This window comes from Dermacentor variabilis, chromosome 5 (assembly GCF_050947875.1).
Source record: "Dermacentor variabilis isolate Ectoservices chromosome 5, ASM5094787v1, whole genome shotgun sequence".
In the NCBI taxonomy this organism is placed as follows: Eukaryota; Metazoa; Arthropoda; class Arachnida; order Ixodida; family Ixodidae; genus Dermacentor; species Dermacentor variabilis.
Window position 1 is genome coordinate 18,177,949 of NC_134572.1, and position 26,280 is coordinate 18,204,228.

General features: G+C 47.8%; 2 protein-coding genes across 2 annotated transcripts in view; both read right to left on the reverse strand.

The window, feature by feature from the left end:
• LOC142582325 (acetylcholinesterase-1-like) overlaps positions 1-25,574 on the reverse strand; it is an 88,702-nt gene extending 63,128 nt beyond the window's left edge. The window contains exon 1 of the mRNA XM_075691895.1: positions 23,418-25,574. Coding sequence (XP_075548010.1) covers positions 23,418-24,988 — 1,571 coding nt within the window. The 5' untranslated portion in view covers positions 24,989-25,574. The remainder of the gene's footprint in view (positions 1-23,417) is intronic.
• On the reverse strand, positions 1,782-3,404 carry LOC142582082 (acetylcholinesterase-like). Its single transcript, XM_075691496.1, has one exon. It carries the CDS (start codon positions 3,402-3,404, stop codon positions 1,782-1,784), a length of 1,623 nt encoding a protein of 540 aa, XP_075547611.1.
• Positions 25,575-26,280: the final 706 nt, after the last annotated feature.

Genomic DNA, 26,280 nt, shown 5'->3' on the forward strand with positions numbered 1-26,280 from the left:
AAGGCCCACAGAACAAAAAAAAAAAATGAGATACGAGTACAACAAAAAAAGGAAAGCGAGAGACGAGGAGGAAGGAATGACCTTCGCAAGGAACGCTTCACTTTATCGTTAGGAGATGGCGCCACCGCAATAGAATACAGGTAGCATGGCAGGTAGCATGCGCTCTTTAATGGCGGGGCAGAGAGAAAGGCATCCATTGCCCTTGACATCTTGCCACGTGAAAATAACGACATCCAATTTTCGTGACGAAACAAGCGGGTCGGCAATGTAAGGGGACTTGTAGGTGCAATCGCCAAGTGGTGTGAACCGGGCCCGTTTTCCGGCTCATTGAGGCGGAAACGAAGAAAAATGCCATGGTGTTTTCCAGAAGAAAAGCGGAAAAGGTAATGTAAAGTAACCAGTACCGATAGCTAACCTTGAACTGCTACAGCCGCGAAAGAAAAGAAATGGTATGTGCGACGCAATATCATACACAAAGGAAGTTCAGTGTTCAAGGAATGGTTCAATAAAATAACATCGGCAGTGTTTGACACTATGACAACTGCGTATGTCTTTGGAATCGTTCAAGCATGGATTCATTCACCATTGTTGTCACCATCACGCTAAATATCGAGAGAGCCGTGTTTCGGTACTCAGGCGGTCCTTTTGAATTCAGACGAAATATGCTGCTCTGCATCACGATCACTGTCGAACCCCTAAACATGCCTAACAATCAGGACATTGCACTGCGTACACAGTTCCCACAACGTCATATGTCAGCACGAAAAGCAGGAAACAAATTCCTTTTCAAATAGTTCAATTATATATGATGCGCACCTTACGAAACCCTGTTACACCTCTAGTGAGGCGGACACTACAGTCAATGTCGAGGCACTTTCTAGGTAAACTGTTATCACCGTGCAGAACAAGCGTAGATTCTTGACGGCCATCAGTGACACGGATCCGGCGATGACGTCGTACTGCAGCGTCATATCGCGACGTATGGATGTGCCTAAAAATGAAATTGAAAGCTCGCCAAAAGCCCGCAAGGGAGTCTTAAGGCAGACTCAGGAACGCGGAGAGAAATCGAACGAAGTATTCGTGGTTATAAGAATATCAATTAAAATGGCACGGACGTCTAAAGCACGCCAAAGGCTACGGAAATGAAGTCGAAGTAAAGAAAACGCTCGAGAAGGCATCAAAGGGCTGCTTTCTTCGGACTAGTTCAGTGGTAAGTTAGTGCGAGGAAGGCACGCACCATTATCGTTCCTCACCATGACGGCAGTTTGAATGACAGCGTGCGCAAGTGCAAAGAGGGTGGAATGTGAATCACTCTGTAATTCTATAATTCAAGCGTTAAGCGCTTAAATAGGAATGAGTACTGCAAAACGGACGGATAGGCCCGCATACCTATCATTTCAACACTTTCTAGTCGTCTGTTCCGCACACTGTTTATTTCTGTATTGTTCACATTTGTTTATGTACGCAGAATATGTTCGCCATATCACCATAGCTATATATATATATATATATATATATACAGTGGGCTTAAATATAGTGCGCATAAAAAAGGTCGAAAGGTAACATGAAGACTTACTATTGTTGAAGACTGACTTGTTTGGGAGGCCGGTTTAGCCTACCACATTCGTACCGCACCGGCTAGCCGAAAGTGAAAGGCTTTTTACACGATCTTTCATTCTGCTGAGCGATAACTTTTTCTCTCCTAATAGTGAGACTCAAAAAAAAAGGTGCTCTTCATGCCGAAATGAGCAAGAAGCTGCAAAAGCCAGTAATTTGTCGACTCACCCAAATTTAGCAAAGCTTCCGATCGTGCGGACGAGGTCTCGAGAGAACTCCATTTCATCTTCAGTGGGCTCCGGAAGCGCGATGCTGTGGTCACCAGGGTAACGCCCGTACATCTTGATGCTGCGCGTGAGGTCGGCGGGAGTGCCGGCCGTGAATACGATGTCGTCCCCATGCGTGATGCCCATCCAGTCTTCCCAGATGGAGAAGGTTGGCTTGTGCGCAAACAGGAAACGGTACACGTCGTGGCCCTTCTCTGACGCCGTCAGCGCGAAGCTATCCACGGCGCACTCGAACAACGCGTCGGTGAACATGCGTCCCAAGTTCATCTTCCACTCGGTCTCGTTGATGTCGCCTTTGTCCATACCTTTTAGGTAAACGTCAGCCAGCGACTCAGTCTTGTAAGAAGGCACGTCCAGCAGGAGGCGCATGAGGATCTTGATCGGCGTCTTATAGTCCTCCGAGATGAGCTCTCTAAGGTGCGGATTTCTCAGCAGCATCGCTTTGACGAACAGTGACCCCTCGTCTGGTGTAGTGCTAAGCAGAAGTTCCTTTCCCGTCTTGATTTGCTGCCCTTCAGTCAGAGGGTCTACGGGAAGGAATTCGTCACCGATTGTCGGAAGGAACAAAAAGCTCGTTAAGGGAAGCTCTCTAGCTGTCTTTTCCAAAAGGTCCTTGGCATCGACGCTTTGTATGCATTTCATACTTTCTTGCGCTTGCTGCTTCCATGGGATAGTAGGCTTGTAGCATCCGAGCAAGCCCATCGCTCTGTGCGCCACCGCTGGAGTGTTGAGCTTCGTCAATGCCAGAGCCGAACCGGTTGCGCCACTTTGAAGGTACGCCCTCTTGAACAACCCTCGACTGACCGGCGATATCATGTGGTACGTAACGGACACAGCACCTGCACTCTGACCCCAGATGGTTATTTCTTCCGGATCACCGCCGAACGCTTTCGCGTTTTCTTTGACCCATTTCATCGCTTCTACCTGGTCGAACATACCAGCGTTTCCTTTGTACTCTGGTAAATTCGTCTTGAAGAAACCGAACATGCCTACTCTGTAGTTTACGGTTACGTACACCACGTCGGCAATGGCGGCAAAGCGGTCGCCACGGAAGATAAAGAAGCTCGCGTCACCAGTCAGAAACCCGCCGCCGTAGAAGTAAATGACGACAGGTCGCAAACGACACTCAGTGGAGGCTGAGGCTTTCGAACACGCTCTGGCACCAGCAGGTTGCCAGATGTTGAGGTAAAGACAGTCCTCGGAATTTTTACCATAGTCAAGGTATACATTCTCGTCCACCTGAAGTGGCATCTGCATGCATGGCGGGGCGTAGCTAGTGGCGTTCAAAACTCCCTTCCAGGGTTTCACCGATAGAGGCCTTTGGAATCTCAGCTTTCCCAGCGGCGGTTCTGCGAACGGCACGCCGGCGTACCTGTACACAGTGTGGCCGTCGACGGTGTCACGCTGTCCGGAGATGTATCCCTGCTGTGTCTTCACAACGATGCGCTCATTTTCGACGTTCGCGCTACCAGAGCAAACGCATGGTGTTGCGTTCCCGACGAGAACTTGGAATGCCACCATCAACACGACCGAAAAAACGGAGACTGCGTCAGAGGACATCACTGCGGTCTCGAAGCGCGAGCTCGACTGAAAGTGTTTCATTACCAATATTCATCTTTTAAGGACTCCTGCAAACGGTGTCTGCTTTTCACAAGAAGGGTGAGAATGGAGCAAGGGAAACGAGAAGGGCAACGGTGGCAGCCGACCTCAAGTGGCTAGAACGCAACGTCGCAGCGCCCCGAAGTACGGCCACGACAGGAAGAGGCGAGGAGGTCGCTCACAAGCGCTTTCGATTTCTATCGCGGAACGAGACTGTAATCGGCCGTCTATCGTGCATATACCGTCTGGGCTTCGCCTTTCTCAAGGCTTCCCTCTCATGTGTTTCCGGAGGCAAGAAACGGGGCCTTGGCCATTCTCATCTCGCACATTCATTGCAGCACCAGGCATACGTCACGCTTGCCTACGTTTCATTGCTATACCGAGAGAGAGAGAGATTTTATTTTGTTTTAACAACAATGCATCAGCAGGTAGTGCTGCGCGAGGTGCGATTAGCGATGTGCAAATTCTGCTAACAGCGTATGTAAATGCTACGGCGTGTTTGGTAACAAGCAGGCTTTCCTAATGGACGTGATAGGGGATTCGCGAAACACTGCCACAAAGCACTCCCACAATCCCTTGAAGAAGCGTTAAGGCGTACGCTTCAAATCGCTAATCAGCCGCGTGTACGCTATATATTTGTATAACTTCTTCTTTTTTTTATTGTGGCTTGTTTGTGTAGTAAAGCGTTACTTTTTCTTTCTTATTGCTTAATATTTCACGAAGGAAGGTTCCCATTAAACAGCTAATATACATATATTGTATTATCCCACTACTTTTCCCGAGCTGTAATGAAGTACAAAAATCCATTTTATCTCAGTCGAGAAACGTTATTTATGAAGCGCTCAAACATCACCAAAACCAGCTTACGAGGAGATCACCACCGGTCTCTCACCGTAGCGCTGCGATGACAGCACGTCGCGGGACGTAATGCACGTGCGCGATGCCTGTTCGCGAAGCTTCTGCTTCGCAGATGAGTCTTGCACGTTGAAAGCTCGGCTTCTCTGCGCGAGGAAAGAAGATGCCGCCGCCTCCATGCTGATTTATTGTCTGTTTTATGAGTTCAGCACCTTCTAAATCCCCTAATGTTCGCCCGCTATCAAGCGCTATCGGCACATCCATTCACTCCCAAAACCTGCAACCCGCGTGGAAAAGAAGTAAGCTATTGTCAATCACTGAGAGATTAAAATCACGCAAAAAGGGACAACGCGACTGCGTTCGAGGGATTTTTGTCTTTAAGCACGAATCGACTAGCCTAGCAGTTTCAATCCTTGTATCAACTCTCCGCGCCAGGTATACTCGACATGGGATACAAGTATGTCGACGTCGATTTGCACCTAACGGAACAATCGTTAGAAACTAACCGACGCCCCCTCACTTCCGCAATCACTCTCACGTCCTTTCATATCTTCAATGTGAGGATCTGTTCACGGTCCACAGTTTTGTCCTCTCCTACCGAAAGACCAAGAAGGAAGGCCAGTTAGAATGTGCCACGCGAATAGAATAGGCGGGCAGCACACCAGGTCCTTCGATCAGGCGGCTGCGCGGTGACTTTCTAGCGATCATTAGCGGTTCATTTGCACTCCCTAATGTCGCCGCCGTGCACGGCACCGAAGGAGGTCGTCGCAGCGCACGCTCAATTAGATACGTCAAACGGCTACATTTGACAGCGCCCAAGGATCCTGCGCCCCCTTGAAGCCTTTCTCGGGTCACTGCTGACTCCATAGTAAGAAACTCGAACACGGTGCACTCGTATCTCAGTTTGCACAACGCAGCAAGCCCATGGGACGTGAACATTGTTTGGCAGATAAAAATGAAACGCAATCAAGACTGCACGCCGCCATAGTGCCGCATTGTATACGCAACTGCATGGACCCGCGATGAAATGACTATATATATTTATAGCACCGTTTGCGTTGGGTTACAGACTGTTGGCAACCCCCCCTTTCAAATGGTCGTTTTCGAGTGATTCTGCGAAGTCTCAAAGGTTGCTTAATAAATGAACTAAGCTTTATCGATTCGATAAGCACGCTCTTATAATGCTAACAAGGTCGTAATAACGCTACTAAATTAATTTATTCGTGTATTTGAGCCTTTGCTATGCATGATTGTGAGAGAGCTACCTGAGCTCGCTGAAAAGGCCATTTTAATACGGCATAAATTTATTACCTGCCTTTCTCTCACCGCAAGGTCTCTTAGTGACGTGTAACACAAGCTATGCCACTCCGTGCACGCCACTTCACTGCACTACACTTCTGGCTCGCTGTAAAGTGGCATAACTGACGGACAGAAAATCCCCAGCAGCCGATAGGCGTCGTGCGGTTACCTCTTGCTGCATTCGGTTTCTTGAAGAGTGAATTCGTAAAGGGGTGAACCACTAAGAAAGCGAATCGTCTCACATCCTTAGATATCTGCCATTCTCGAGGCAAGCATTGTTCGAAGTGAGAATAATACGCGTGAAACTGTCTGCGTTGTTTGTATATGTAGCCCAGCTACTGCTTCAATAACGTAACGAACTCTTCTTATATTTATCGAATCAATCAAGAAGTAATTTTTTTTAGATGCCCATCATTAACACTGACAAGGCTTCTAAACTGATATATCACTCATGCAATCAACAAGCAAGCAAGAGATATTTGCGTAACGAGAGAAAAATCAAACAACCTCGACTTGATGCGTTACTTCACTTCAGTGTAACTGACAAAAGAACAACGTGTTACTGTCTCAGTCTACCAAGTAGGGAGTCGTAGCTATGTGTTATGGTGAAAGTGCAGACCTTTCTCGTGCCGCCAGCGTACTTAAGATCAGCTAACCTAGGAGGGACAAAGGGCGAGCATCCAGCATATTTGTGGCAAACGTAAAGTATAAACACTTCATAATATTACTACGTGGCCTGAGAGCGATCTGCAAGTGAGAAATAAAGCAAGGAGAGGAAAGTCAGGGAGGTCAACAATACAATCCCCTGGTTTGCTACCCTATAATGGGGGAAAGGAAGAATAGAAATAAGAAAAGAGGAGAAAATGTTGACAGCTTGCGACCTGTGTACCAGCTATCAGCTTGAAATAAAGAAGGCAGAATGAAAAAAATCAGGTGCGTCCAAAGATACATATATACAGACCACAGACGGCGTGTGGAGGTGATGTTTTGTTGCTACTTAAGTTGGTAAGGGATGAAATAAAGGGAGTGAGATAAAAAAGAAGGAACATATCCGCACACAACGCGTGTTCTCACACTAGTACACTAACACAAAAGGTATTTAAGATCCTTTTGTAAGGCACACTTGAGATCCAAGATATTGCCACGACCGAAGACCATCCCGCAGCTGAAGTCGCAAGTCGCGTCGCATGCTTAAAGCGTTCATTGAAACGTTCTTTGAAGTTAAAAAGTAATTACAAATACAAATTAATTGTTCTCGCCTCCTCGCTTCACACATAAGGGAAAATAATAAAGAGATGAGTTAAGAACTCACGAGAAAAACGAACACATAGCAGCCTGATACTTTGTGCTTGAGTTGCTCGGATAACAAGGCGTATACAGTACTTGCCATCACCGCTTGGGCAATTGCTGCGTTTATCTACTGCCCTGACTTGTTTCCCTGTTTGGCTCCTAATTAGCTTCTTTCCCTTGACCCCGACATCAAATTTTCTAAGCATATCCTGCAACGCTAACGTAACCTTAAGCATAATTCATCTAACGCCAATCCGCCTAACGCCCCGTTGTTCTGGACTGCAACTTCGCGATAAGCCCGCCAGTTATTTGCATCTGTAACCTGTTATCACACAAACTCCGTTCTATCGAGACTCGATTACAGGCGACATTAAAAAGAAAGCCTGCAACCCACAGGAGAATGGGCTGACAATACAGGCAGTGCAATTTGATTAACTGCGATCTTGACGAAAAGGTCGAAACGCTGTGCTGCGGCTTAATTACACGAGGCATCAGAGCGCTGGGCTACGTTGCAAGAGCAAGAGCCGCGTTTATCCGTACTACCTGCGGCGGTGCGCCCTGTGAAAAATATGCAAGCAACACGCCTACAAGGTGCTAGCCAGCAGGCAAGCTTGTACTTGAAAATACGGAAGCAGAAAACGAAATGAAAGCCCATGCACGTCCGCGACAACTGCAATGAGAACTGCTGCGGCGTGCCAGCGCATAATTAAGAGAGAAAGCGTAGCTTGCACGCCGTCTTGCGAAGGCCCAGATTAAGATCGACTGCGGGCTCCTCAAGCATACGACGGGGGCAACTTTGCCTTCGGCGACAGGCTTTCTACGGGTGCACTTTTTGTGTGTACTCTAAAATGTGCCCTAAGTAGAGCCAGCGGCATCGCCAAGGCCGATCCTAGCGGTATAAGTTGGCAGGCTCGCGTGGCGTGTTTACCAACAAGGGGCCTGCAAACACCTATACGCGCTAATCTTCGCGGTCGCTACATCTATATCTCAATCACGGTTGCATAGTGAACGTGCAAAGTTTGCAAGAACTGCGAAGCTTTTCACTGCACTATGCCAGCAAAGCAAACACTGTTCCGTTCACCCGATTTGTGATATTTGTTTCAGTACGCATTTCACTTTTCGGTTGTATTCAAAGGCAGCAGGAAGAAACCGTTACCCATAAGCACTTGATGAGATTGCACCCCGCTGTAAGATATATGTCTGTTGTCAGGGCTTGTGTTTTCTTTTTTCCTTTCTTTATCACTTCTTGCCTTATGGTGTAAGGTCATCTATTCGTCATTCGGTGCCAAGGACGAAGAGTTTACAAACCCTTTCTGAAAGATCAAGAATAACATGTATGTATGTATGTATGTATGTATGTATGTATGTATGTATGTATGTATGTATGTATGTATGTATGTATGTATGTATGTATGTATGTATGTATGTATGTATGTATGTATGTATGTATGTATGTATGTATGTATGTATGTATGTATTTGTATACTCCTAAACCTCTTGCTGTTGGCTTAGCCTAAAATTTAGATGAGCAATGTGGTTGTAGTGCGAGTAAGCACCTACTGCACTTGGTTCGCAAGCGGATGCATTGGTTACAGAGAAATTTCGTTTGTTTCTTTTTTCTCAGATCTCGGGCTCAGTAAATTTTTGCGGTTGAAAGTACTTACGTACGTGTACGTATGTACCCTATGTTCCGTGAATAAGCAAATCCCGTATAAATATTTCTTCCAGTTAAACCGCTGGTTCGTTCACGTTCAAATTTCACACGTAGGTGGCATTCCACGGTGTAACTCGTGTAATATGATATCTGCATGCACTGCTTGCCAGTTTCGCCCAAAATAAATTAGAAGTAACACCAGTCATCTGCGGCCATTAGGGACCACAGAAATACGTGCCTCCAGTGATACCGTATGTTGCGGCTTGATAAAAACACTTCCGTGTTTTCATGTAGCCGCAACAGACATCGACACCAGTCCTTTCATAAAGATCTATGCTCTTCGGCCGCTGCCGCATCAGACGGCGTGTAGAGCCGATTTTTTCTTGTCCTCCTGCAGTTCAAGCTGTGTGTCAGCAAAACGCTATAGGCTCAGCAGCAAGACAAGGCAACATAAGCTGATGAGATGGTACGAGGTTCCGCAGAGTTTGCTACAACTGCCTAGAGGGAAATGTGGCATTGCGATGAAGTTGCGTTCATTGAAACGGCAGGAAATGGGGTTGTTTCGGATAGGCAATTGTCCAAGAGCCAAGACAGCTTGGGAACGCACCCGGCTGACAACGCAGTTGTTTCGTCTGTCACAAAGATGTAGTCTGTACAAGAACAGCATGTGGGATGACGTTTTTCTTACTTATGGCACGAGGGTTAGAAATTATAGCGTAATTATTTAAGCTAGGCTGTATGGTTATAGCCTCAGCCGGCGGCTAAGCACGCGAATGTATGCGTCCATGGCGCGCCGCTTCAAATGTACGTTACCGCTTTCTGTTTGTTTGTTTGTTTGTTTGTTTGTTTGTTTGTTTGTATTTTAAGCGAGTAACATAATTTTGAGATGTACTAAGGCAGAATCAAGAGTTGTTAGAAAGACTCAATTGCACAAAAGCTTTAATTATGGATCGTCAGGACTAACCTTTACAACAAGCAACATTCAAGGCAATTCGAACGTTTCATTACTCGGCATTTTCCATGGTGGCACAGTACCCCACAATACGTTCGCACAGATGGCGCCGCCTGACTCCTGCTGTCAACCGCCCACGCCCTTCTTCCTTTCCCCTTCAAGTATACTGTAAAGCAAACTAGCGAGATGCGGCGCGGTGTTTCCTCGCATGTCGAGCAGCACACTTTGTCAATGAATGCGTCCTACCCCCTCGACGGAGGACTTGGCGGAAGCTTCCAAGGAAACCCATCGAAGCATTTTCTTTGTCAAAACGCAACCGCTCACACAGCTGGAAAGATGGAGCGATTGCGAGAGCGCCACGAGTGCCGGGAGCCTCGTCGCGGCGGAAAGTGCGCACGTGACCTCCACGGTCGGCACGGATCCACAACAGAGGTATATTATACGGTACAGTGGCCGGGCTGTGTACATTACACTTGCGGACCCATTTGTCAGCATTTAAGTGGTGTTGCCACACATGTCGTCTTGATCGCTGTGTACTGAACGGGCAGATCCGTACATACCCTCTAATGTAGTATGTACTGCTGTGGACTAAATCAACTCAGAGAAATTCAAATCACAGCAGCGAATCCAGACCACTGCGCCTGCAGCAGATGACATTAGTGTTATTCTCGACAATCCTCACGTGCTCTATGCCGTTATTCCTAGAGAAATAAATAACTGCACCCTAAAAAGCAACCAGCCCTTAATCACCCTGTTGAACCTTATATGTGGTCCATTAAAAAATGCTCCAATTTTCATTCTCAAATGCAGGATGTGCAAGGAGTTTCTTAAGTAAAAATTTTAGAAATCCACGTAGTTAATTGGCTTAACTACAGAAACTGTATGGTGACCCAGATGCGCCACGTCTACTAGTAATCTTCTCCGTTAATTGCTAGACGTCGCAGCGAGAAATGGGCCCACAATGAAAAAAATTCATTTAATAGCATCCAAAGCACAGGCTGCATTCCTGTGCGGTGCCAACCGAAACCAAATACCTCTCATTTACAAATCGTGCTGCTGAGAGCGAGGAACTGTTGGCGTTTTCGCATTGTTTATTTATCTATTTATTTATTTATTTATTTATTTATTTATTTATTTATTTATATCTTCCTTTCTGTCTTGCATAAGTGGATGCAACAAGGAGCGGGGCTGGTGAGTGTCACTCTTACTTTCGGCCGTTGCAAGGTGCCGACTTGCCGTCTGACGGTCTACCTGTACCCGAAATGCGGCACCAATGAGTGTCTTGCGGAAAGACACGCCATTTAAATGTGTGCATAATTATGCAGCAGTCATCGCGCACACTTCCACATCGCAAGCTATATCTGGGAGCCTCTGGAAAGCGTGCCTCGGGATCACGGGCTAAACTTAACACGCTGTGGAATAAAAGGAAAATGAGACATCCACCCAAACGCAGCTAAGTGCTACAAAGGAAACTAATATGGGTTCCTCGAAACAAAAGCTTCGCAGCTGAAGAAAATTTGTCTGGGACCGGCACTCAAACCCAGGACCGCCGCCTTTCCGGGGAAGCCGCTCTACCATCTGAGCTAACCAGGTGGCTACCAGATGGCAGGGCGAAGTCGAATTTGTCGACAACACGATGCAAAGGCAAGAGTTTGACGTAATAGTTCTGCGGAAACCCGCAAGATGGAATATATATAGTAAAGGCCGCACGCTGTGGAATATATGCATGCGCAACAGCAGCGTAATGCCACGTTGCCCTGCGTCTCGACGACCATGTTTTCGTAAACACGTCCCAGGCCAGCAAGATGTGCCCTCAGCGACTCTCCTGGCTGGCACCGGTGTGAACACCCGTGCTTTTCTCTAAACAGGACCGCGCGATCTCTTGTTTATTCACGAGAGCCCGTCGTGGAAAAGAGAAAGACAAGAAGAAAAAAGAAGAACAAGTAGAACAAGCAGACGGAACGGCTTTTGAGGCAGTAAGTAGAGCCGGTTCTTGGGAGAGCGCAGCCTCAAGATGTGACGTACGGTGCTGAAACACAGCGTATCATCATTCAAAGAACGAAGGGGAGCCAGTATGTGCCACGGAAGGTGGAAAATGCCAAATCTGCTGTGGGAACACCCAGTTCTCTCGAAAAGCACGAATGACGCAGCAGTGCGGGTTGTGCATTCGGCCATAGAGAAAGAAATTCCGCAAGAGGGGACACTCGGCGAAAACTGGAAACAGTAAATACGTCACGCTAGTATTATTGCCGTCCGTTAGTTTCCAGAAGTATAGGAAAAAAGGAACGTGAAATGAACGTGAACGTGAACGTGAAAGGAACAATGTTAACAGACATTGTTAAATTTTATTTTTATTATTTCCCGCTATAAAACTAAAAAGCATTGCGTATAAATGAACTTATACTTTGCGACTTAATTTTATCGCGTCCCCTAGCAACAAGCTAACCAGTCGCGCTAGATGCATGCGCCATCCGCCAGACACGCCATCTATGCGAGAGAGGCTTGCTGTACATTGGAAGTTCGCCCGTTCGGCGACCCGGCTCCTTTTTCTTTTCTTTTTTTTTTCTTTTATTTAGGGGGGGGGGGCGTATGTAGCCTGGTTTGTTGGGATCCCGACGCATTTTTACGTTTCTTGTGCACTTCGACACGGCACAACTGCAATATTGGACAACGGCAAGGTGAGAAATATTGTTCGACAGTCTGCGACGCGTTTGACGCGATTAGACTTACGGGACGTACCATGACTCGTGGCGCAATTAGTCCCTTTAGGCACTGCGTCCACATTTGTGGAGGTGACCTAATTTTGCCATTTATGTACAGTGGTAGCAAGGAATAGGGCTTAAAGATTAAGCTTAGGGTAATTTGAACATTCTGCTAACCAAAATTACTGCCATTTTACTTGCAAGTGGTATGCATCGTTACAGTGTGCAGCTTTAGTGAAGGCGCTACCAGGTTTTAAATGACGTTTCACGTGGGGCATGTAGGCAGCAACTTCCAAATATTTCTTTTTCTCGAAATGTTTTCTGCTAATAAACAAACTCTGTTTGTAATTAATTCGAGCGGGTAATTCAATCCTTTTTATAAAGAAACATAGCATGACTGGCTTTACAATATTCAAATATTTGGTTAGTCTGTAATTACAATGACTCCACATAAAATGCACAAAATGTCATTCTACCACCTCGACTTGCTTTCAGTTATGCCTCAAGCATCCTGGCAAAAAAACATGTATGTTTCACTCATGTATTGACAATCGATCATAATTCGTGACTGAAGGGGTTAGTGAAAAAGAGCTCGGCCGTCCTAGCGCAGTTAATTTGAGATAATGACTGGTGCTGGGAGGTGTTTGTGGTGCTTTCTATGGGCCCCAACATTATTGGAACTTATTTCGGTAGTTTTGGGGCACTTTCGCCGAACTCGGCTTTGTGACGCAGTTAGGGAAAAGCAGCTCGGTCTTGTGACGCACTTAGTTTCGCGTGTACTGTATCTTACTAGGACAAATTCGTGACGCTTTCTCTGACCCCCAAACTTATTGTAATTTCGTTATTTTTTGGAATACTTTTGAGGCACGCTCGCCGCGCCTGGCGTTCTGACGCCGTTAGCAGAAAGCAGCTCGGCCGTGGTGAGAAAGTTAGTTTGGCGTGTATTGAATCTCAGTGAGACAAGTCTGTGACACTTTTTATAGACCCGCAACGACGTATACCTTCTTTCGGTGGTCACGCTTGACGAAAACGCGACGAGCGATTGCCAAGAGTGATAACACGGGAGTGTGTTGCTTGCGCCGGCAGAACGCGCAAAAGATAACGCCGAAGAGCTAAAGAACCGGGAACTTGTAACTCGAAAATTCTCTCTTCTGAACGATTGAAAACAGGCTTTGTACCCACGCATTTGTCTTCAGTTCGAGTAGAAATCATTCTGCGAGCGTCTAGAATGGTCTGGCTGGGAGCCTGTGTTGTGGCCACCTCTTTGTACGTACCATCGCGTCGGCTGATCTTTTAGAAACGCGCAGTCGGTCGTGTATTTGCGCTTTTGAAGTGCAGGAAATAATTCCCGGAAATAGGGGAATGTTTCCAAATAAGATTCCTTCTTCATATTTTATGGTACTGTTTGGGATGAGTCGGGCATTTTCTACGCCATGTATGTAAAAGCGAATTGCTTGCATTTGTAATGCCGCCCATTCACCACTTTCGCACGTTTCGCCTCTACACGGAGTATTCCTACAAGGTTTAAATACCATAATGACACATGCTTGTAATTTAATTTTTCAGCTGACGTCGTCCAGTGGAGCTTTGTACGGGAAATACTGCTGCTTACCTGGTGCCGCGACGTCGGATGAATGCACAAAAAGCCTAGAGCGAACATTTACATAGAGCAAAATAAACATTTCCTAATTTCACAAGGCGTCTTGCGTCTAGTTTACGGAATTTCACGTGGCACAGATGCGCTGGAAGCTTGTAAAGATCGTTCGCAATCATTTTTACTAAATAATAAAAAAATTCCACACAATGACCGCGCGAGGTTTAGCATCAGAAGGGAAAAAAGAAACTGCACCGATTAGCGCAGCCGGCGTGGCGCGTTCCAGCTAGCGTTCAAAACGCGCGCGCCCGGAGACAAACCCGGAAGTCTGGGTCAGGTTTTAATGCCTGCGGATTGGTGCTCTACAGTCGATTCGGCCGCTGGGCTCTATGTGAGTGTCAGCTCTTGATGCATTTCTTTCTCTATGGCTTGGCTGCGCATCGCTTTGCTTATTGCTCTGACTCATAAAGGCACCTACGTTAGGCGCACCCACTATAGATCAATAAACCTGGCACTCACGGGGGAAACAAAGCGGCGAGAAATACCCAACCGATTATTGTTACCTCTCGTGCGACGACAAAATTAACTCCATAGAGTCCTTTAATGCCGTTCTTTCTTTTTTCTGACAAAAGGAGGTTTCGTTAACTCTTCCTTAGAAATAAAGAATAAATTCATAAAATACGTATGAATTTCACTTAGCCACCAACTGAATTCGTGTGAGAATCCGTTGTCTCGTTTCTGATACCGCAAGGCATAGCATTAAGTGCGCCAATTCTTAAAGAAGTGTCACTTTTATTATAAACGCGGTCCTCAGTATTGAGACTGCTCGATCATAACAGCAACATCTTTTTGCGTACTAGATGCTGCTGCTTTGGAATGAAATACCAGCAACTTTTCGCATTTCCATTATAACCATAGATAAAGGGTTACATTCTAAATGTTCATTACTGGTACGGTGACGAAAAGGGAGGGCGAAACAACTCTACACAAAAGGTACAACACAGCAATAGGCTTTGAACGCACGCATAGCCAGTCCGTGCGGTTAAAAGAGCCCAACCCCTCCCGTCTCTGCTCGATATTGTAATGCACGAAGCTTGGACACGTGAGCTGCGCGTGCAAACGCGACGGCGTGCTCCCGCTGAGCACTCAGAGCCCTCGGGCACTGACACCTGCAACACCGCCGCTCTGAATTGCCCTAAGTGAATCTTCTTAAATGTCCTGCAAGGCTCTGCAATTTCCTCTAATCTTGTCCAAATGTTGTGCAAGCTATACCAAATTCCGATGTGAGGATAACTACATATAATGAAAGCATAGTAAAGTGCGAATGCAATACAGGCACACGCTATGATTAGGAAAACTGGGGTGTAATATTTACAAGATATGGAGAATAATTATCAAGACGTAAAAGAAAATTCAAGAAACAATGCGAACAATTAAAATGCTAGAATGATTAGAATTGGAACTTAAAGCGCGAATGTACACGGGCGAGACGGCGCAACCCCATTCCCTCGCAAACAACTGCTGTCGCAGAAAACACACTCCACCTGTTGGAGCGTAATGGAACGTTTCAACAACATCTGCGTGCTCGCACCTTGGCACGTGTCAGGAGTCTCTACACGTTCTCTCCAGGGTAGCCCTCCCATACGCGTCTCCTGTAACAAGTTGCAATGAGCCAACTGGCGTTCCGGTCATTCCGGTAACACAAGTCGCAAACTAATACAGACTATACAAGGGTAGTTCTGAACTCTCGGTATCTTACGTTCGATATCCAGGGGCGCCGCTGTGCGAACACAACCTGAGGCACAGATCCGGTCGAAGGCCGTGACCTAGGCGCTGAAGGCTAACCGATCTTGTCGCGACTGACGCCGCCGGCAGCGAGGTTGTCCTTGCGCAGCGATACCCCTTCCACCATATATAGTCGATGTCTCCGAGGTGTTTTCCCAGAAACCTTATCTTTCGTTCACTCTTACGTTCGTTCTTTCTTTCTTTCGCTACTGAACGAGAGTGTGCGTTATCGGTTACTTTCGCTCTTCGCCGATTGTTCCGCCATAATGTTAGAGATGGAAACTCGGAATTTCAAGGGCGACAGGCGTGAATCCTGTCATCTGTATTAAGTCAAAAGCGCAGAATTTTACAATATCTCGTGGGCATGATAAAAAATTCTTATCGAGACACAATAAAAATTATTATATATCCTGTTCGCTTTATATTCGAATACTTTTTGGTCCTATACAGTTTGAAGTACCAGGGCATGAAGTGACAGGCTACATCCTAATCACTTCTGTAAGTCAGTGCAAATATATAGGTACCTACATAAAAATAATGCCGATTATCATTATTATCTCTCCCACTCGGACACCTCGGGCCCTATAAAGTAAAACTATTCCAATATATATTTTATTCCAGTCTCCTGGCGTCAAATTTACGTAACCGCCGACGCAAGCATCGGGCGGTCACCCGCAAGGTTGTCTGAACAGACCAATCAAATGCGATCCTCGTTCACAGCAGGTCACTTTTGTTTGCTTGAAAAGCGAATAACATTGCCCACACTAAGCGGCTTGTCTTATCTAATTGGCTGACAAGAGGCGAGGAGCACGCTCAAGTGGAGAGGGATTCGATGGGACCGTGCCACTGCACTGAAAATCGATAACCGGATGAAGAGGGTGGTGCCGGCGTCTGCGATAGGTCCACTTTCTCTTACTTAGCTTGCGGTGGCTGGTCGAAAATCGCGGCGGCAAGCAACGGAAGCTTAATAATGGCGCTAAAATGGATTCTCAGCAAAGAAGAGTTGGTAGAACGAGGTCGTAAACGTGCCGAAAGTGCTCGAAAACGTTACACGGCCATGCAAAAAGTTTATTATACGCAAATAAACCCATGCTATCCGGCAGGTGCGAGTAGCCAGTGCCTGAGCGATCAGCAGCAGCCATCTTTTATTCCTTCCGGAACGGGGCAGCCTGCTGCTATTCAGAAGAAAATTCAGTTTTGTTCGGCATATTAATGCATCTTTAACGCGCAGATGTCATTTTGACGCTGTGAGTTTTTGCGGTTTTGTGACGTCGTGTGACAGGCAGGTGAAGTGGGTGTCGCGTGAAAACTTTTGACCGATAGCCGAGGGCTAATGATGAAAAGGCGTCGAATCAGAAATAGCTATTTTTCTTTTGTTCGATCAAACCATGCATAATCAGTGTGTACACACCATATCAGATGAGGAGCTATCGCGGTTTTCGTGACGTCAGGTGACGTACAGGTCAAGTGGGGTGGTCCAAAAAGTGTTTGACCAATAGCGGAGGGCTGATTACAGAATTGGAATAGAAAAGTTTAGAATAGCTTTACGTTATAGCGTGCTTCCTTCTATAGTTACCCTCTCTGCCTTTCACCTCTTGTTTTCCCTCTCTCTCTCTCCCTCTCTCTTTCGCGCATGAAACGGTGCAAGGCATCGATAGTTCATGAAGCCCTGACTACATACTGAATATGCCGCGTTAGCAGGTTCTTCGTTTATATTTTCGTTCCCACTAAAGATGCAAAGAAAAACGAAAATGCGCTTGCAACATTTTCCTCCTCGAGCATCATTTCTTTCAATGCTATCCTTGCTACGCTTACAAAGAGGGCCGACTGCTTAAAGAGAAATTCGCTCGCGTTGTCCACGTAGTGCGCCTATGCTTCGAAGTCGGCGGGAATCCCGTCGCGCTTCCCGAGAAGACGACGCAGTTGGTAAACACGCTCCGGCATCATTCTAGCACGATATTTGCAATGAATAAAAGTGGAATACTAAAGCTCACAGAAGCCTCGCTCAACGGCTTCTTTTTCTTCGTATCACGTCCTCATAAGACCGCCATTTTCCTGCTGCAGGTGGCAGCACCATAAATGCCACCTAATTAAAAGCTCGTTAAGCAAGTGGATGCACGGAGTATGGCCGCGTACATTTCCTACTTTGTTAACGATAAGTTGGATGCCCGTGCAAACGAGCATGTCCCGCTGCGGAGAGACATCGTGGTGGTGGACGTATCGCCAACGCTTATATATATGTATATTGTATACATTCTATATATTGTATTGTATATGTATATATGTTCTTAAGAGGTCGCAGTGCGGGAAATACAGTGGAAGGAAGGAAGGAAGGAAGGAAGGAAGGAAGGAAGGAAAATGTGGAGAAGGAAGGCAGGGATGTTAACCAGTTTAGCTTAACCGGTTTGCTACCCTACACATGGGAGCGGGATGGAGGTGATGAAAGATGGGGAGAAGAGATAGAGAGCACATAACACGGCACACACATCGTTAGTTGCAGTCTGTCACTCTTGCGCGGTGCGTGACATCACTGTCACAGCCGCTTGTCCAAGCCCGCCTCCTTCATAAACCGAAGTAGTCCCTTCGTCGCCTTCAGCTGCGATGTCTTCTGTCGGCGATATTTGAAAATAGTTGCAACTGACAATGCTGTGGACTTTATAATATTGATGTGGTGGTGGTGGTGGTGGTGGTGAATTGTAGCAACAGGCGGGTTTAGCCTGGCGATCAAGGCCGGCAATTGCTCCGCCTGAGCGTCTCCTACAATACCGCTGAAGGGTTTCACCATATGTCCATCAAACCAGTCTCTCTTAAGAAGTCGCTAAGGAGACGCGAAATTTCTTTGCGGGCTATAACTGATCCCTCGTGAAAATATAAGGTGTTGCAGGCACGCTTGCGGAAGGTCCCTTTTTTTGCAGATTCTTCAGTAGAGCGTCCCTTTCATCTTGGAAGTTCTGGCAGAACCACAAAAAAGTGCTCAATGTTTCTTGTCTCGTTGCATGCCGTACAGTTCGGAGAATTGACTCGCCCAGTCTTAAATAACCAAACCGGTGTATTAGCAGATCCTGTCCTTATTCGATATAGAACTGAGGCTTCCTCTCGGTGCAATCTCTTGGTTACGCAGGGCATATGCGGTGGAACCCAAAGCGACCCAAAGTGATGTCCAATGACAGATTTTTTGAACTTGATTACTCTTTGGAGCCTTGACTTTGGGAGGATGATAGAGCCGGGAGGTCATAAAGTTGCGAAGTGGTGCTCTAGGTCGTGACAAATATAGTTTCAAGGCTCGCAACAGTATACCGTACTGGAACTGGGGCGCTATAACGTAAAACTATTCCAAACTTTTTTATTCCAATTCTGCAATCAGCCCACCGCGATTGGTCTAAAAATTTTTTGGACCAGCCCCACTTCACCTGTCTGTCACGCGACGTCACGAAAACCGCGATAGCTCCCCATCTGATATGACTTCTACACACTGATTATGCATAATTTGATCAAACAAAACAAAAATAGTTATTTCTGATTCGACGCCATTTCACCATTAGCCCTCAGCTATCGGTCAAAAGTGTTCACACGACACCCACTTCACCTGCCTGTCACGCGACGTCACAAAACCGCAAAAACTCACAGCGTCAAAGTGACATCTGCGCGTTAAAGATGCATTAATTTACCGAACAAAACTGAATTTTCTTCTGAATAGCAGCAGGCTGCCCCGTTCCGGAAGGAATAAAAGATGGCTGCTGCTGATCGCTCAGGCAATGGCTACTCGCACCTGCCGGATAGCACGGGTTTATTTGCGTATAGTAAAACTTTTTGCATGGCCGTGTAACGTATTCGAGCACTTTCGGCACGTTTACGGCCTCGTTCTACCAAGTCTTCTTTGCTGAGAAGCCATTTTAGCGCCATTCTTGAGCTTCCGTTGCATGCCGCCGCGATTTTAGACCACCCACTGCAAGCTAAGTAAGAGAAAGCGGACGAATCACAGACGCCGGCACCACACTCTTCATCCGGTTATCGATTTTCAGTGCAGCGGCTCGGTCCCATCGAATCCCTCTCCACTTGAGCGTGCTCCTCGCCTCTTGTCAGCCAATTAGGTAAGACAAGCCGCTTAGTGTGGGCAATGTTATTCGCTTTTCAAGCAAACAAAAGTGACCTGCTGTGAACGAGGAGGGCGTTTGATTGGTCTGTTCAGACAACCTTGCGGGTGACCGCCCGATGCTTGCGTCGGCGGCTACGCAAATTTGACTTCAGGAGATGGGAATAGAAACATATTGGAATAGTTTTACGTTATAGGGCCCCTGCATACAGTTCTTTGAAATCCGCGCATAAGTTCCCCATTTAGAGATAACGCAAGATAACAAAATTAGGATCAGAAAATATGATGCATACTAATGATTAAACATGATACGACACCTTTATTCCCGCTTCTACGCCTAACGCGTAATATATGACACCCATTTATCCAAATTATTCGCTCCACGAATAAGGTTTGCTTGAGAAGCCGGCAATTAGTATTCACATCTGTAAACAAAATTATTCATAGCTATCGAACCCGAAAGTTAATATGCACGCAAGTGAACTATATTTAATACCTGCTAAAACCCAACAAGATTTGTGTAACTGAATAAAGACAACATAGGCTCCAACAGATTGCCACCAGAAAAAAACAAGAAAAGAAGGTGTTTTTCAAGTATCCCCGCTATGCATAATCTGTAACTATTGAAGTCCGCACCTCGCCTGCGCTAATATTTCTGGACACGAAAGTCGTAGCAGCTTGCTATCACAGCCTTGCCGTCAAAACACGTCTATAGGCAGTCAAACGCTTGATGGAAAGCGGTCTGACTACTGCCATAGCAATTAGAAATCGTGTCACTGCATGATCGTAAAATTTACAAAACCATTAAGGAGTATTAAGTGAAGTGGTTTACATCACGGAACCACACAATGATATATAGAGGATACCGTAGTGCGGGTTCCTCGAGTCACGTTTGACCACATAATGCTCTTTAACAAGTATGCAAGTGTCTTTTTACGGTACCTTCCCCTCGGAATGCGATGGCAGCGGTAGGAGGTCCGGCTTGCCACCTTGTGCTCAGCAGTCAACTCTATAACCGCTGACTCATTGTGGCAGGTGGACAACTAAGACAGCCATAAACCGACGTTTCCGACACTCTTCGGGAACCTTGTTCCCAAAGTGCTCGCAGTTGTAAACGAATCACTTGTGACATCTGTGGTGGCATCTTGTCCTCTATTGTGGACAGAGAAAAATTTCACGTTTGAGAATGAACGCAGGCACCGCGTGCTCATCTGTGGTGATGGTAGGCGACAGGCGCGTATGCCACAGGGTCACTGCTGCAATGCCTAAGGCTATTCAGTGAAGAGCACGTCACATTTCACAAAGACAGCAGATGATATCGACAATAAACTGAGCGGCATTTAGAATAGATAACCCTTATACAGTAACGGAGCCCACATAAGGAAATGTGACATACACTGATCAATATGAATTTCAAATATATGTTATTTATTTAGAATTACAAAACATCAATAAGGGCAAATTCAAGAACAATTACATTGGAAACCACGTGCTGTAGTTCCCGACAACTTGCGATAGAAATGAAATAATTTGTGACGGCCTCTCTCGTACATTGCGCACAACCTACGCGCCTATTTTTCATTTCATACATTGCTCATGTACATGGCTACTTGCGAATGCTTACCGAGAGCGCGCTCAGCCAACGCATCACACCAAAAGGCTTGCACGCCTTAGACCATAACGTGGCGCCGGGAAGCGAGAGCCAATACATATCAACGGGGACGTGGACGACGCATGAAACTATCATCTTCTTTTTTTTTTTCAAAGCACGGCTTTCAATGGGCTCGCTGCCTGCGCGCGTCACGCCACGACTCAAGGCGCGCAGACTTGCGGAACGCCCAAAATTCAAACGCGTCCTTCAAGCGATGAAAGACGACACGGCGCTGATTTTTCGATGCCGTCAGGAAAAAGTGCGTAATAAAACGTGACGTGCCAACGGGACAAACTTAGACGTCCGAATAGTCGTAGAAGTATCGACATTTGGGCGAGTTGGTACGTGCTGAACGTCTTGAAGGCCCGGCGCAAGACGACGGCAGAAGGCAGGAACACACAATTCAGCGCTGTCCTGTGTGTTCCTGCCTTCTGTCTCCGTCGTCTTGCGCCGCCCCTTCAAGATGTTCTCCGAATAGCCACATCATCCTGTCGTAGACAAGAGGGAAATCATCAAAACGGGGGCCTCCAGTCACATGCCTGACCGTATGGAATGGCGCGCACGTGCTCGCGCTGGCGTATGCCCGGCGCTCGCAGCGCCAAAAAAAGCGTCGGTGCGTAGCGATGACGCCGGCGCCCGCTCGCGCAAGACAAGTCGCGCGAGGCCTCCATCGCTTCCCTCAGGCTAATTACGCGATACGGCAGTTGGCACACCGTTACAGCAAACGCAGACAAGAGCGGAGCGAGCCGCGATGCTCTGCCCTTTCTCCGAGACTGGCTTGGCACGACGGAGGCCATTGCCTCCGGTCAGAACGGCTGCACGGTGGACGCGATGCGGCGGCACTCGCGCTAGCGCGGTAGTCCCCCACGTAGTCCCAACGGGAGAGCCTGAATAAAACATCGAGCTTCGACGAGGGTGGCGGCTGCGGAAGGGCAGCCATTCGCAACCACTGGATACTGCAGAATTCGATGACCGCGAGCACAATTTCGTTTCCCCTCGTGGCGGCACCCAACGGAGAAGCCGTCGCCTGCGGCAGTCACGTCCACAGCGCAGACTCAGTGACGTCCGCACGTGGCGACATTGTTTCCCCCTGCAAAGGGCGGCCTCGCGAGAGGTGAAATATCGGCCCGCATCTCGAAGAACGCGGGAATTGATGCACGGCCGCTCTGTATCCGAAGGTTCATAATCGTTACATTATGTAGTGCCCTTCGGTTCCTTACTCGTGCATGGAAGAACAAACTTTGATGGCGAGAAGTAACTTGCCGTGGCTTCAATGCTAAAAAAGAAATTGAAGTGTTCATATGAAGTTCGCGCCTTTGTAAGCGGCGCGTATATGTTTTTGCAGGTGCTACGCGTTCGTTCCTCGAGCGCTCGAGTACAGTTACAGCGTCTATGCGAGATATCGAATAGCCTGAACGCATCTTGAAGGTCACACATTACGGCACTACTCGGAATCAGATTCACGGCCTCGTAACAGGATTTTGTCGCCTGCCTCGTTGGTGTCATCATCTTCACTGTAAAGCGAAAATGGTACTCGAGGTCTGAAGCACGAGTGATGAGCAAAATGAAAACCCATATCTCTTAGCAAGAAAAAAAAACAAAGAAAAAAGGAGGCTCACTTCTAAAGCTCTACAACTCGAGCAAGCAGTGGTGAGACGGACTGCAGCAAAAAGCTTCTCTTATTTTATTTTTTTTTCTATTCACTGCTACCGAATTTCTTATCCTGCTTCTCCCTCAATTAGCTACGCGCCGTTTCTACTATGTATTCAGTCGCACTTTTTGTAAGTTTGTTCAGGTTGGCGTAGCCATATGGCCTCTTCCACTTCTCCATTCGTTGGCGTTAAACCTTTCCATGTACCTATTTTGACGAGCTCCAAGAGAGAAAATAAATCAATACGTGATAACATAAGCCTTGGATATTCGATGAAAAATAATTTTGCAATACTCATAATTTTCGTATTCCTTGCTATGCAATGCATTTCTCCCACAGTGTAATAGTAAACGGCCTTAATGCCGTAGCTTATCTAATAAGACAGTGGAAAGGAAGTTGCACTTATAGATCAACGCACTTTGTAAGAATTGAGCCGAAGGAGACTTACCCAGTTTTGATGAAGGCACCCCAGGTCTGTATCAGCTCCTCGCTGAACTGCACCTCTTCGGGCGTCGTCACGAAGTCCCTGATAACGGGGTCACTCGCGCCCGCTGTAATCTTTTGGAACTCTTGCCGCTGCGCGTCGATCACACCTCTCGTGAAGGGAAGCTCTTCGGCGTGGGTTACCTCGTCCGAGAAGTTGCCAAGAAAGCTGGCCGTCGGCTTGTGCATGAAAGCGTAGTGATAGAGCGGAACTTTTTTCTTTATCAGGACATCGGCAAACAGCTGACTAGGACATGTAAATATAATATCGCCGAGCACGGCGCTCGCGACGGCTTTTAGCTCGTCCTCCGAGAGCTCATCCTTTCCTTCCGTGTAGGCGATGGCAATGTCGTGAGCAGCTCGGGTGGGCATGTGTTGGAAGAAGCTCCTGAGTACGGTGCGCATCACGGTGGGGAAGTTGCTCTGGATGAAGTCAGTCTGGCTCTCGAACTTCTTGTGAATAACGTACGCGAATAGCATACCCTCGTTCTTGGTGAGTCCGAAGAAGACCTCCTTGGCATTCACCGAGTACGTGTCGGGGTCGGATGGGTCCAGGGGCATAAACTGGCTGTGAACCCTCGGGAAGTACAAGTAAACCTTCATACCCAGACCTTCTTGCGCCGCCCTGAGCAACTCTTCGGCATCCTTCTTTCGGAGGCACTTGATCATCTCGTCGATCTGCTGCTCCGCCGGTCTCGACAGGTCGTAGCAGCCGGCCACGTTGGCCACGGCTATCATCTGGCCTGGTCCGGATGCGTGGTGCAGGCCGACGGTTGACAGCGGACTTCCGCTCTCCATAATGACACGCCGGAACAGACCCTTGCTCATCGGAGATATCGCGTGGTAGCCCACCGAAATGGCGCCGGCGCTCTGGCCTCCCAGGGTGACCATGTCCGGATCGCCGCCGAAATGATGTATATTGCTCTTAACCCAGCGAAGCGCCATGACCTGGTCGAGCAACCCCATGTTTCCGGGCATCTCCTTATTGCCGGCGTCGAGGAAGCCGAAAATGCTCACCCTGTAGTTCATTGTCACGTAGATCACGTCCGTGGAGGCAACGAAGTGAACACCGTCGTAGATGAAAATCGAAGCGTCGCCTATGGCGAAGCCACCTCCGAAGATGTAGACGAAGACCGGAAGATCGCGGCAGTCACCTCCTCCGCACGATGCCGGTCGCCATACATTTAACGTCAGACAGTCTTCGCTGACGGGCTGCATGTTCGCCATCTTCAGAAGCGGGGAATATGATGAATTGTCTTCCTTCGGCTTGACTTGCACACACGAGGGCCGCTTAACGGTGGCGTTGTAGGTCCCTGACCAAGGCTCGACGGGGAAGGGCTCCCTGAAGCGGTAGTCGCCAAGAGGCGGCTTGGCGTAAGGTATTCCGTAAAACACGTCCACTTCCTTACCCCTGTGCTGAACACGGCGTCCCATTACGGTGCCCGAGGAAGTCTTCACGACAGGGTTGAAGCCAAGCGCAGGCTGTGACAGCGCAAAGGCGGCAAGCAAGAGCGACGCGTAGCCGACACACATCATGCTGCGGGTAGACAGCTTATTTTCCGCGACGAGAGCCTCCGAGCGCAGAAAATTTTCTTCCAAAATACAGGACGGGTCCCAAACCACCAAATGCGGCCATTTACGGCACAGGGTCCCTTCTTATAGAGAAGAACCCGAACGCCATGTGGCCCGCGAGCGTCCAATTGGAGAGTCCGCCGGTTCCGACCTTGACAGTCAAGAAGCAACCGCGCCCTTTCCCACTCGGCACGCCAGCCGAGACGGGGCGACTACAGAGGAGGGGATGGTTCCCGGCGGTGTGAACTGACTTGGCACGGGCGCTTATTTGCTCTTTGTTTCCTTCTTCGACAGCGATGACTCTCCATCCGGGATTTCTCGCTCTTCCTTTCTCTCTTCAAACTATGCACAGAGCGCCTGATCGAATCGAACTATTCGAAGTATGGCTTCTTACGCGCACCATGTGGACCATGGGCCGGGCGCGCACTGAGCTGTCGAGAATCGAATCGTGCACCTACGTTCTCCAATCGTCACATCTAGAAGCTTGTTCAGGAAGTTTCGCTGCCTGGAATTAACCCGCGGCAACAACCGCGTGGCGTCGACGTGATCGCGTCAGATAAAGGCGTCAGGCAAGTGCCATTTCGCCCTGTTCCATATGTCCTCGTTCGCCGTGTCCGCACGTGCGCTGCTCGCGACGCAGCGCACACATGCGGCTGGCGAGCGAGCCCCGTGCTGCTCGCGCCCGCGCGCGTGTACGTACACACCGCCAACGAGGATGGAGCAGCTCGGCACACGTGCGCCGTGTGTGTAGCGCCGGCCAGACGTCTGTGCCTATGCAGGCGAGACGTCCTTAGTGGCGAAGGGACGGCGTCGAAAATGCATACAGGCAGTCAAGCAAGCAGACACGTGTTTAGTGCTTTTTTGTTATCCAACTGGCGACTCAACGCCATGTACGTGCAGGTATGCATCACCGTGTGCGTCTGGCACGAAGAGTGCGTCCTCTCCGTGCCCCCAACGCAAAAATTAAAAAGGAAGAAACGAGAGCGGGATGGCAGTGATGGAGAAATTTTCGTGTACACTCTTGGTACATTATTCTTAAACGGAATAACTTTGTCTTTATTCTTACACAAGTTTATGCCTCCCCGACTGGCCTCCGACTGGCTGCTGTCCGTGCATATATGCAATCAAATTATGGCAAGTTGTCATACCGAAGCTGCTAGTTCAGGCACACTGGCTGAGCCCATGTGACTTGCGTAACAGCTTCGTGAGCCGTTTAACTTCAGAAACCTTATTGTAGAATACGTGCACCCCAGAAG